The sequence below is a fragment of the Oncorhynchus masou genome, unplaced genomic scaffold, assembly GCF_036934945.1.
Source record: "Oncorhynchus masou masou isolate Uvic2021 unplaced genomic scaffold, UVic_Omas_1.1 unplaced_scaffold_4877, whole genome shotgun sequence".
In the NCBI taxonomy this organism is placed as follows: domain Eukaryota; kingdom Metazoa; phylum Chordata; class Actinopteri; order Salmoniformes; family Salmonidae; genus Oncorhynchus; species Oncorhynchus masou.
Genome location: NW_027011273.1, coordinates 1 through 12,500, shown reverse-complemented (window position 1 = coordinate 12,500; position 12,500 = coordinate 1). Strand labels below are relative to the sequence as shown.

Here is a 12,500-nt window from a genome sequence, read left to right as displayed (position 1 = left end):
TCTCTAGACCTCTCTGGCGTTTCCAGGTCTCTAGACCTCTCTGGTGTCTCCTGGTCTCTAGACCTCTCTGGTGTCTCCAGCTCTCTATGACTCTCTGGTGTCTCTAGACCTCTCTGGTGTCTCCAGGTCTCTATGACTCTCTGGTGCCTCCAGGGCTCTATGACTCTCTGGTGCCTCCAGGTCTCTATGACTCTCTGGTGTCTCTAGACCTCTCTGGTATCTCCAGGTCTCTAGGCCTCTCTGGTGTCTCCTGGTCTCTAGACCTCTCTGGTGTCTCCAGGTCTCTAGACCTCTCTGGTGTCTCCAGGTCTCTATGACTCTCTGGTGTCTCCAGGTCTCTAGACCTCTCTGGTTTCTCCAGGTCTCTTGACCTCTCTGGTGTCTCCAGGTCTCTAGACCTCTCTGGTGTCTCCAGGTCTCTAGACCTCTGGTGTCTCCTGGTCTCTAGACCTCTCTGGTGTCTCCAGGTCTCTAGACCTCTCTGGTGTCTCCTGGTCTCTTGACCTCTCTGGTGTCTCTAGACCTCTCTGGTGTCTCCAGGTCTCTAGAGTCTCTGGTGTCTCTAGACCTCTCTGGTGTCTCCAGGTCTCTAGACCTTTCTGGTGTCTCTAGACCTCTCTGGTGTCTCCAGGTCTCTAGACCTATCTGGTGTCTCCAGGTCTCTAGACCTCTCTGGTGTCTCCAGGTCTCTAGACCTCTCTGGTGTCTCTAGACCTCTCTGGTGTCTCTAGACCTCTCTGGTGTCTCCAGGTCTCTAGACCTCTCTGGTGTCTCCTGGTCTCTAGACCTCTCTGGTGTCTCCTGGTCTCTAGACCTCTCTGGTGTCTCCAGGTCTTTATGACTCTCTGTTGCCTTCAGGTCTCTAGACCTCTCTGGTGTCTCCAGCTCTCTATGACTCTCTGGTGTCTCTAGACCTCTCTGGTGTCTCCAGGTCTCTATGACTCTCTGGTGCCTCCAGGGCTCTATGACTCTCTGGTGCCTCCAGGTCTCTATGACTCTCTGGTGTCTCTAGACCTCTCTGGTATCTCCAGGTCTCTAGGCTCTCTGGTGTCTCCTGGTCTCTAGACCTCTCTGGTGTCTCCAGGTCTCTAAACCTCTCTGGTGTCTCCAGGTCTCTAGACCTCTCTGGTGTCTCCAGGTCTTTATGACTCTCTGGTGCGTCCAGGTCTCTAGACCTCTCTGGTGTCTCCTGATCTCTAGACCTCTCTGGTGTCTCCAGGTCTCTATGACTCTCTGGTGTCTCCAGGTCTCTATGACTCTCTGGTGTCTCCAGGTCTCTATGACTCTCTGGTGCCTCCAGGTCTCTATGACTCTCTGGTGTCTCTAGACCTCTCTGGTGTCTCCAGGTCTCTAGACCTCTCTGGTGTCTCCAGGTATCTAGACCTCTCTGGTGTCTCCAGGTCTCTATATCTCTCTGCTGTGTCCAGGTCCCTAGACCTCTCTGGTGTCTCCAGGTCCCTAGACCTCTCTGGTGTCTCCAGGTCTCTATATCTCTCTGCTGTGTCCACGTCTCTAGAAATCTCTGGTGTCTCCAGGTCTCTATATCTCTCTGCTGCGTCCACGTCCCTAGACCTCTCTGTTGTGTCCAGGTCCCTAGACCTCTCTGGTGTCTCCAGGTCCCTAGACCTCTCTGCTGCCTCCATGTCTCTAGCACTCGTCTATCAAAGACGGTTTCGAACACAACAAGGGGAAGGCGTCGCTATTGCTTAGATCGTGTAGGACAAAAGGAGCTCTCACTCTGAAATTATTTGTTATAAGGAAGGCTCTGTCTTTGACGGAGATGGAAGAAGAGAGAGGAACGGGTGGATAAACGGCAGTGTTCTCAACGTCACATCCCGCTGCAACACTCCCGTCACACTTCCACCATCTTTCTTCTTTTTTTTCTTTCGTTCTAACTCGCTGGGCTGGTGCGTAAGGCTGCTGGGCTGGTGCGTAAGGCCTCTGGGTTGGCGCGCAAGGCCGCTTGGCTGGCGCAAGGCCGCTTGGCTGGCGCAAGGCCGCTGGCTGGCGCTAGGCCGCTTGGCTGGCGCGTTAGGCCGCTTGGCTGGCGAGTAAGGCTCGCTTGGCTGGTGCTCGGCCTCTTGGCTGGTGCTTGGCCTCTTGGCTGGTGCTCGGCCTCTTGGCTGGTGCTCGGCCTCTTGGCTGGTGCTCGGCCTCTTGGCTGGTGCTCGGCCTCTTGGCTGATGCTGGCACATGCTCAGATCAAATACACCGCTGGAACTCCGATTAATTAAGGTGTTTACATGGTGTTTACAATGTGTTTACAATGTGTTTACAATGTGTTTACAATGTGTTTACATGGTATTTACAAGATGTTTACATGGTGTTTACATGGTGTTTACAAGGTGTTTACAAGATGTTTACGTGGTGTTTACATGGTGTTTACATGGTGTTTACAAGGTGTTTACATGTTGTTTACAAGATGTTTACATGGTGTTTACATGATGTTTCCGTGGTGTTTACAAGGTGTTTACGTGGTGTTTACATGGTGTTTACAAGGTGTTTACATGTTGTTTACATGGTGTTTACAAGATGTTTACATGTTGTTTACATGGTGTTTACAAGATGTTTACATGGTGTTTACAAGATGTTTACTTGTTGTTTACAAGGTGTTTACATGGTTTTTACAAGGTGTTTACATGATGTTTACAAGATGTTTACATGGTGTTTACATGGTATTTACAAGATGTTTACATGGTATTTACAAGGTGTTTACACGATGTTTACAAGGTGTTTACAAGATGTTTACATGGTATTTACAAGGTGTTTACATGGTGTTTACAAGGTGTTTACATGGTGTTTACAAGGTGTTTACATGGTGTTTAGAAGGTGCTTACTTGTCCTATTAATCTCTCAGAAAACCAGGTGTTTTAATCAGCGTATGCTTTACTCTCGATTTTGACCTAACTCCAAATAAGATAAGCAGAGTAAGTTTGTTTACATGCCTACTGCCATAATCAGTTTAATATCAAATAGTTACTGTGCAGGTAAACATAATCTGTGTGTGTGTGTGTGTGTGTGTGTCTGTGTGTGTGTGTTGATTCTAGGGAAGGAACATAAGCCTAATTGGATTGCATTATTGACTTTTACTGTGTAATTATTTGAATGGTACATGTACGACAGTCCATTTCCTTAGTTTCCCAACCCCTCTTTTTCTCTACTTCTCCGGTTCTATGTCTAGTTATCGGTTTGAGGTGGTATTGATCCTGTTCACAGTTTTAATCAGTCCGGCTCTAGCCGTTTCCACTCTCATTTAGCTCCAAAATAGTTTAGGGACAGCACTGATTTGATTTAGGTTCTAGGTTAACCCTGGGTGAAGGGGTGCATTTTGTCCTTACATGGGGCACCAATGCAGGTAGGAGAGTTTCCACATTCTCTTCCCTCTCTCTCTCTACCCTTAATAACATATCTTTCTCTCTCCCTTCTCACGTTGCCCTCCTTCCTCCCTCTATCTATCCTTTAATGCTCTCTCTCTCTTTCCCTCTCTCGCTCTCTCTCTCTACCCTCACAATCCCTTCCTTCCTCTCTCTCTCTCTAATCTTTAAATCTCTCTCTCTCTGTTTCTTTCCCTCTCTCTTGCACCTCACAATCCCTTCCTTCCTCTCTCTCTCTAATCTTTAAATCTCTCTGTTTCTTTCCCTCTCTCGCTCTCTCTCTCTCTACCCTCACGATCCCTTCCTCCCTCCCTCTCTCTAATCTTTAAATCTCTCTCTCTCTGTTTCTTTCCCTCTCTCTACCCTCACAATCCCCTCCTCCTCCCTCTCTCTAACCTTTAAATCTCTCTCTCTCTGTTTCTTTCCCTCTCTCTCTACCCTCACAACCCCCTTCTCCCTCCCTCTCTCTCTCTGTTTCTTTCCCTCTCTCTCTACCCTCACAATCCCATCCTCCTCTCTCTCTCTACCCTCACAATCCCCTCCTCCCTCCCTCTTTCTACCCGTGATTCTCTCTCCCTCCAGGCTATCCATTCTGTGAGCTGGCACCATGAAGGGAAGCAGTTCATGTGTAGCCACTCAGACGGCAGCTTGACGATGTGGAACCTGAGGAACACAGCCAGACCTATTCAGATCACATATCCTCATGGTGAGACACCCACACAAAACACACACACGTACACAAACAAACACACATCTACAAAACACATGTCAGATGTTTGCTGAATACTCTTTCAGCTCTGATTGTGATGAGAGAACCGCTGCTTCTCTGCCACGGCCTTGGCTGTCTGTGGCTGTGATGGACTCGTCTGTGTGTAGGCGCCATTGTTTGACCCTTTGAACTATCTTATGGAAGACTCCCCAGCACTGTCTGTCTGCTCAGAGCTCAGACCCACAGAAAGGACACACACAGTCTGTCTGTCACACCGAGGATGCATAATAGGCCTGGAACAGTGGGCTAATAGGACTGGAACAGTGGGCTAATAGGACTGGAACAGTGGGCTAATAGGACTGGAACAGTGGGCTAATAGGACTGGAACAGTGGGCTAATAGGACTGGAACAGTGGGCTAATAGGACTGGAACAGTGGGCTGATAGGACTGGAACAGTGGGCTAATAGGACTGGAACAGTGGGCTAATAGGACTGGAACAGTGCGCTAATAGGACTGGAACAGAGGGCTAATAGGACTGGAACAGTGGGCTAATAGGACTGGAACAGTGGGCTAATAGGACTGGAACAGTGGGCTGATAGGACTGGAACAGTGGGCTAATAGGACTGGAACAGTGGGCTGATAGGACTGGAACAGTGGGCTAATAGGACTGGAACAGTGGGCTAATAGGACTGGAACAGTGGGCTAATAGGACTGGAACAGTGGGCTAATAGGACTGGAACAGTGGGCTAATAGGACTGGAACAGTGGGCTAATAGGACTGGAACAGTGGGCTAATAGGACTGGAACAGTGGGCTAATAGGACTGGAACAGTGGGCTAATAGGACTGGAACAGTGGGCTAATAGGACTGGAACAGTGGGCTAATAGGACTGGAACAGTGGGCTAATAGGACTGGAACAGTGGGCTAATAGGACTGGAACAGTGGGCAATTAGTTTTATTTTATTCATGGTTTTTGGTTTATTTGACTGGTCAGGTCAGGGAGAGAGCGAGATAAGCTTCTTTCACCTCAGCAAGAGTCATTCTACTTTGACTCTGTTCTACTCTGTTCTGTTCTGCTCTGTTCTGTTCTGCTCTGTTCTGTTCTGCTCTGTTCTGTTCTGTTCTTCTCTGTTCTGTTCTGTTCTTCTCTGCTCTGCTCTGTTCTGTTCTGTTCTACTCTGATCTGATCTGTTCTGCTCTGTTCTTCTCTGTTCTTCTCTGTTCTGCTCTGCTCTGATCTGTTCTGTTCTGCTCTGTTCTGTTCTGCTCTGTTCTGTTCTGCTCTGTTCTTCTCTGTTCTTCTCTGTTCTGTTCTGCTCTGTTCTGTTCTGCTCTGTTCTGCTCCGTTCTTCTCTGTTCTGTTCTGCTCTGTTCTTCTCTGTTCTTCTCTGTTCTGCTCTGCTCTGTTCTGTTCTACTCTGATCTGTTCTGCTCTGTTCTATTCTACTCTTTTCTGTTCTTCTCTGTTCTGCTCTGTTCTGTTCTACTCTGATCTGTTCTGCTGTTTTCTTCTCTGTTCTGTTCTACTCTGTTTTGGTTCTGCTCTGTTATGGATCTACACTGTTCTGTTCTGTTCTGTTCTACTCTGATCTGTTCTGCTCTGTGTTCTGCTGTTTTCTTCTCTGTTCTGTTCTGCTCTGTTATGGATCTACACTGTTCTGCTCTGTTCTATTCTGCTCTGTTTTGGATCTACACTGTTCTGCTCGTCTCTATGTATATTATTATGACGTGAGGTTGTATTTTCTCTCTCACATGTGGGTTTATTAGCTGTTTACACTTCATTTTGAGAAGGACGTTTTATCATGAATACCGTAAGAGATGAACCCAGTATCCTGGATGATATGCCAGGTCAGATCCCAGAGGAAAGTTTTATGCCTCACAGTGGTTCTCCCTGTACAAGTTGCGCTGTACTACAGTACATCTTGCAGGGTGCCACAGAATTCTACGGCACGTTATTTTAAGTGTCAGCCATTGTTGTCAGAATGACTCAATTTTACCAATTCAATCTGTCACCGTCTACCAGAAACGGTAGCAGCAAAATGGGGCGGCAGGGTAGCCTAGTGGTTAGAGTGTTGGACTAGTAACCAAAAGGTTGCAAGTTCAAATCCCTGAGCTGACAAGGTACAAATCTGTCGTTCTGCCCCTGAACAGGCAGTTAACCCACTGTTCCTAGGCCATCATTGAAAATAAGAATTTGTTCTTAACTGACTTGCCTAGTAAAATACATTTAATTTAAAAAAACTCAAAAGGAAGAACCACTGTACAAACAGTGAGACTTGAGAAAGAGGTAAACATTGTGAACGACTTATATCCACATTAACCAACATGTTCTATTCTACTTCCCTCCACTCCCCAGCTTGTTCATCAAAGTTAACATAGGAATTAGATAAAAACAATATGCTTTGATGAGGAAAAGAGACAAAAAAATGTGTTGTTGAACAGAATATGCAAACTCACACAGAGATTGTTCTACTGTACTACTAAATTCCATTAAGGTTTGGATCAGTTTAGAATTACAGTTGATGACAGTGATTTGAAAAACTCTGAGATATTCTAATAACTCCTATTATCAAAGTATAAAAACTGTAAACATTTAAAGGGATAGTCCACTTTTTGAGATGTTCCCTTTTCTCATCTCCCCCAGGGAAGATACTGAAGGAAGGGAGGAAGGAGGCGTGTAAGCCCATCCTCAAGGTGGAATACAAGACGTCCAGAAACAGGTAAACCATGTGCCTCTAACAGGTAAACCAGGAGCCTGTAACAGGTAAACCATGTGCCTCTAACAGGTAAACCATGAGCATGAGCCTGTAACAGGTAAACTATGAGCCTGTAACAGGTAAACTATGAGCCAGGTAAACTATGAGCCTGTAACAGGTAAACCAGGAGCCTCTTAAGAGGTAAACCATGCAGCACACAGGACGGCACTACACCACATCTGTACTGCACTAACCATATGCTACTGTAGTGCCAGGCGAAGCTGGCTCGTGTCCTTTCTCCACTTTCCTGTCTGAATGACGTGTCCAAAGTAAACTGCCTGTTGCTCAGGCCCTGACGCCAGGATATGCATATAATTGGTACCATTGGGAAGAAAACACGTTGAAGTTTGTAGAAATGTTAAAATAATGTAGGACAATATACCACAATAGATATGGTAGGAGAAAATCCAAAGCAAAACCAACCGGAATGTTTTTTGTTTTTTTTGAGAGCTCTTACAATGGAAAGTATACATACTCAATTCTAGCTCTCAGGATTCAAATCCTATGACTTCCACAGGGTGTCAGTAGTCTATGTTCAAGGTTTATTCCAAAACGAATACGACATTTTTTGTCAAAAAGGGACACAGTCTTGGAAATTCGGGTATGCATGAAGACAGGACGCACCTGCTAAAATTGTTTTCCTATTGAACATACTTCTTTCTGTAAGAAATATTATAGTTTTATTACATTTTAGGGTATCTGAGGAGTAACTAGAAACGTATTTTGACTTGTTGAATCAAAGTTTAGGGGTAGATTTTCAGATTTTTTTCTCTGCAAGTTGAACGAGTGGATGGTGCCAACTAAACTGACGTTTTGGGATATAAAGAAGGAGTTTATCTAACAAAACAACACTACATGTCATAGATTCCCGCTGGCGGAAATACATCCGTCATGACCCAGGAAGTGTTTAGATAAATGTTTTTTGCCCTATTTTCCATTCACCTTCAAATCCAGTTCTCTCTGATTTTACACCAAACAAATTAATGTCAAAAGCAGTCCTCGTGTAATGCACATTAACTTGTTAAGTTCTCAATGTTTGTATTTGCCCCCCAAAAAACTATTTTGATGTGCTTCTGAAGTGAAACTCAGTATGAACATGCTCCAGATAGGTCTGAGTCCTCCATCTGAAGGCTTTATATCACACAAGAAGACAATTAACAAAAGAGCCTTTTTAAAAGCGTTTCTTATCTCCACGCACGGAATTGAGAGGAGAGCCTCTGAAATTCTTATCTGATTCATGATCTTTGTTGTCTGTTGGGAATGCCCGATCCCTGTTATCCGTTCCTATTTCCCTCCTTTAAATGGCTTGTGAATTTACAATTGAGGCTTGTAGTTCTAGTTGTGTGAAGTTCGATTTAAAAGAGACATACAGTTGAAGTCAGACGTTTTACATACACGTTAGCCAAATACAGTTTTCCTGACATTTAATCTGAGTAAAAGATTCCCTGTCTTAGGGCAGTTAGGATCACCGCTTTATTTTAAGAATGTGAAATGTCAGAATAATAGCAGAGAGAATGATTTATTTCAGCTTTTATTTCTTTCATCACATTCCCAGTGAATCAGAAGTTTACATACACTCTATTTGGTAGCATTGCCTTTAAAGTGTTTAACTTGAGTCAAACATTTTGGGTAACTCTTGTCATGTCTTTACTATCATTAACTGAAGACTTCGTTTTTATCAAAGGTTCTCTGTAATTATTATTACATGATTAAACTGATTAATCGTGTAACTGTAATTAACTAGGAAGTCGGGGCACCAAGGAAAATATTCAGATTGCAAAGTTGTAGTTTTCCTAATATAACTTTTCAGATATTTTCATACCTGATCAATAGTCTTCTGATTAATTAAGAATGATTTACCTCACGTTAGTCTCGTTCCAAATGTCGTAAGTTGTTGGTTATCCGCACGAACCCAGTCTTCACTATGAGTCATCCATACATCAATTGTCTTAAATAATTTATTTATTAACTAAGTAATTCACAGAAATGCATAAACAAACAGTAGATAGTTACAAGGAAATGATAAAGGAGTTTCCCTAGTGGGCTAAACCGGCATTGCGGCTTGGTAGACAGAAGGGAAGTGGGGGTCAACTGAGATAAAACACAGAGTTGATAATTATAACAATTGAAATGCTAATCCTTTGCACATGAACGCTCACTCATTCTGGAACCATTGCAATCAATATATATATGTACGCTCAGTGTGTCGTGTCATGGAAATTTCCTCTATTTACCAAATCATGGGAGCAAACCACACACACAAGTCAGAGTTAGTTATCAAAGTCCATCTTTAATTATATGAGCTCTATCACAAACCCTGTGACTCTCAGATCAATTCAGTGTCTATCAATGAATTCTCTGAGAGTCCCTTCCACATTGCAATAGCATTTTGACTTTCAACAGTTCAGTATCTCTAATGAAAAGTTGAGAGTCCCAACATAATGGCAAATGGATCCTTTATAGCAAACATCCACCCCCCGAGACGACATGACAATCCACAGGTCCCAGGAACTTACACAAAGAAAGACTTTACTTCAGAGAGGAGTATCTCCTAGCTAGAGTTGGCTATAAATTATCGTTCAGTTTGGTCTCCTAAACAAAGCTCTTATTTTGTCCTTTGTACAAAATGGTACCAAGACATTACCCCCACCCTATGATATATAACAAATTGTCATTTAGATACAACCAATTCTAAATACAACCAATCCTGGACAAGCTCACGGAGAGGAGAGTGAGACTATAGGTTAAGATAGAGGGAGCATAGAATGATTCCAGACACTGCCATCCTCCTCTCCCCGATGGGAAAAGTAGGGAGTGACTGGCACACCGACACAGTGGAGCAAAAGATATGTTTACACATGATGACACCTTGACCTCTCCCTCTCTGCGGCTCAAGCAACTTAGTCTTGACATAGAACAGATAACTGCCAATGGCCACCACTATATTACAACAAAATACATTCTTATGAGAAATAACTCATAAGCATATTATGAAAATAAAACATCTTATCTATGTTACCCACCAATTCTGATTATACCCCAACAGTCGTCGGGGTCTCTGTTGAAAAGTTAGTTTCTTTTGAGTTTCCATCCCTGCTCCCCTCTCTCTGTCCATTAGCCTATCAGAAGCTTCTAAAGCCTTTACATCATTTTCTGTAATTTTTCAAGCTGTTTAAAGGCTGCCAACTTAGTGTAGGTAAACTTCTGACCCACTGGAATGGTGATGCAGTGAATTATAAGTTAAACAATCTGTCTGTAAACAATTGTTAGAAAAAATACTTGTGTCATGCACAAATTAGATGTTCTAACCAACTTGGCAAAACTATAGTTTGTTAACAAGAAATATGTGGAGTGATTGAAAAACAAGTTTAATTGGCACCAACCTAAGTGTATGTAAACTTCTGACATCAACTGTATAGAAAAGCAAATGAAGCAAATGTGAGTCAAATACTGGGACAGAGACATGTGCTTTAGACTGGGACAGAGACAGGCACTTTAGACTGGGACAGAGACAGGCACTTTAGACTGGGACAGAGACAGGCACTTTAGACTGGGACAGAGACAGGCACTTTAGACTGGGACAGAGACAGGCACTTTAGACTGGGACAGAGACAGGCACTTTAGACTGGGACAGAGACAGGCACTTTAGACTGGGACAGAGACAGGCACTTTAGACTGGGACAGAGACATATGCTTTAGACTGGGACAGAGACAGGCACTTTAGACTGGGACAGAGACAGGCACTTTAGACTGGGACAGAGACAGGCACTTTAGACTGGGACAGAGACAGGCACTTTAGACTGGGACAGAGACAGGCACTTTAGACTGGGACAGAGACAGGCACTTTAGACTGGGACAGAGACAGGCACTTTAGACTGGGACAGAGACAGGCGCTTTAGACTGGGACAGAGACAGACGCTTTAGACTGGGACAGAGACAGGCACTTTAGACTGGGACGGACGACAGGCACTTTAGACTGGGACGGAGTCTGTTTCCACAGCAGTGAGCTCTACGTCATCTTCTCTGTTTCCACAGCAACGAGCCCTATGTCATCTTCTCTGGGGGTCTGTCATACGACAAGGCTGGGGGACGGAGGCCTACCCTGACCATCATGCATGGCAAGGCCATTACGGTGCTGGAGATGGACCACCCTATCGTAGAGTTCCTGGTGCTCTGTGACACCCCATACTCCAACAGTGAGTTGAGGGGCCATGGTCATTAGCTGGGGTTTGAAGGATTAAGTGAAATCTCTTTCTCTCTCTCGCTCTCTCTCTCACTCTCTCTCTCTCTTTCTCTCCCTCCCTACATCAAATACACACATATGTTACTCTGTGGAGATATAGAAACATACAGTGTATTTCAAGTTACTCCATTGAGATATAGAAACATACAGTATATTTAATGTTCCTTACTGTATAGTTAATGTATTTGTTCTCTGTGTTTTGATATAGAAACATACAGTATATTTATGTGTAGTTAATGTATTTGTTCTCTGCGATAATGTCTACAGAGATCCAGGATCCGTATGCGGTGGTGCTGCTTCTAGAAAAGGACTTTATCATGGTTGATCTGACACAGAGCAAGTATGTTCACACACACACACACACACACACACACACACACACACACACTGCTGCTGCTGCTGCTGTGGTCTAGAGGAAACCAGGCTGTCAACTCCTGATGTGACACCGCCAGGCCAAATGTTAGACATCACCAGGGTGAATAATACTCCTCTATCAACACATCACAACTATACTAGTCCCAGACAGCATCCTACCACATAAAACTATAGTAGTCCCAGACAGCATCCTACCACATCACAACTATAGTAGTCCCAGACAGCATCCTACCACATAAAACTATACTAGTCCCAGACAGCATCCTACCACATCAAAACTATAGTAGTCCCAGACAGCATCCTACCACACAACTATACTAGTCCCAGACAGCATCCTACCACATCACAACTATACTAGTCCCAGACAGCATCCTACCACATCACAACTATAGTAGTCCCAGACAGCATCCTACCACATCACAACTATAGTAGTCCCAGACAGCATCCTACCACATCACAACTATACTAGTCCCAGACAGCATCCTACCACATCACAACTATACTAGTCCCAGACAGCATCCTACCACATCACAACTATAGTAGTCCCAGACAGCATCCTACCACGTCACAACTATAATAGTCCCAGACAGCATCCTACCACATCACAACTATAGTAGACCCAGACAGCATCCTACCACACAAAACTATAGTAGTCCCAGACAGCATCCTACCACGTCACAACTATAGTAGTCCCAGACAGCATCCTACCACATCACAACTATACTAGTCCCAGACAGCATCCTACCACATCACAACTATAGTAGTCCCAGACAGCATCCTACCACGTCACAACTATAATAGTCCCAGACAGCATCCTACCACATCACAACTATAGTAGACCCAGACAGCATCCTACCACACAAAACTATAGTAGTCCCAGACAGCATCCTACCACGTCACAACTATACTAGTCCCAGACAGCATCCTACCACATCACAACTATACTAGTCCCAGACAGCATCCTACCACATCACAACTATAGTAGTCCCAGACAGCATCCTACCACGTCACAACTATAATAGTCCCAGACAGCATCCTACCACAT

The 12,500-nt window shown here is 44.3% G+C and overlaps 1 protein-coding gene across 1 annotated transcript in view; it reads left to right on the top strand.

The window, feature by feature from the left end:
• LOC135535397 (syntaxin-binding protein 5-like) overlaps window positions 1–11,420 on the top strand; it is a gene marked incomplete at both ends in the record, with an annotated part of 20,272 nt that extends 8,852 nt beyond the window's left edge. Inside the window, 4 exons of the mRNA XM_064962071.1 lie at window positions 3,957–4,080; window positions 6,726–6,801; window positions 10,873–11,033; window positions 11,348–11,420. Coding sequence (XP_064818143.1) covers window positions 3,957–4,080; window positions 6,726–6,801; window positions 10,873–11,033; window positions 11,348–11,420 — 434 coding nt within the window. The remainder of the gene's footprint in view (window positions 1–3,956; window positions 4,081–6,725; window positions 6,802–10,872; window positions 11,034–11,347) is intronic.
• Between the last annotated feature and the right edge of the window lie 1,080 nt (window positions 11,421–12,500).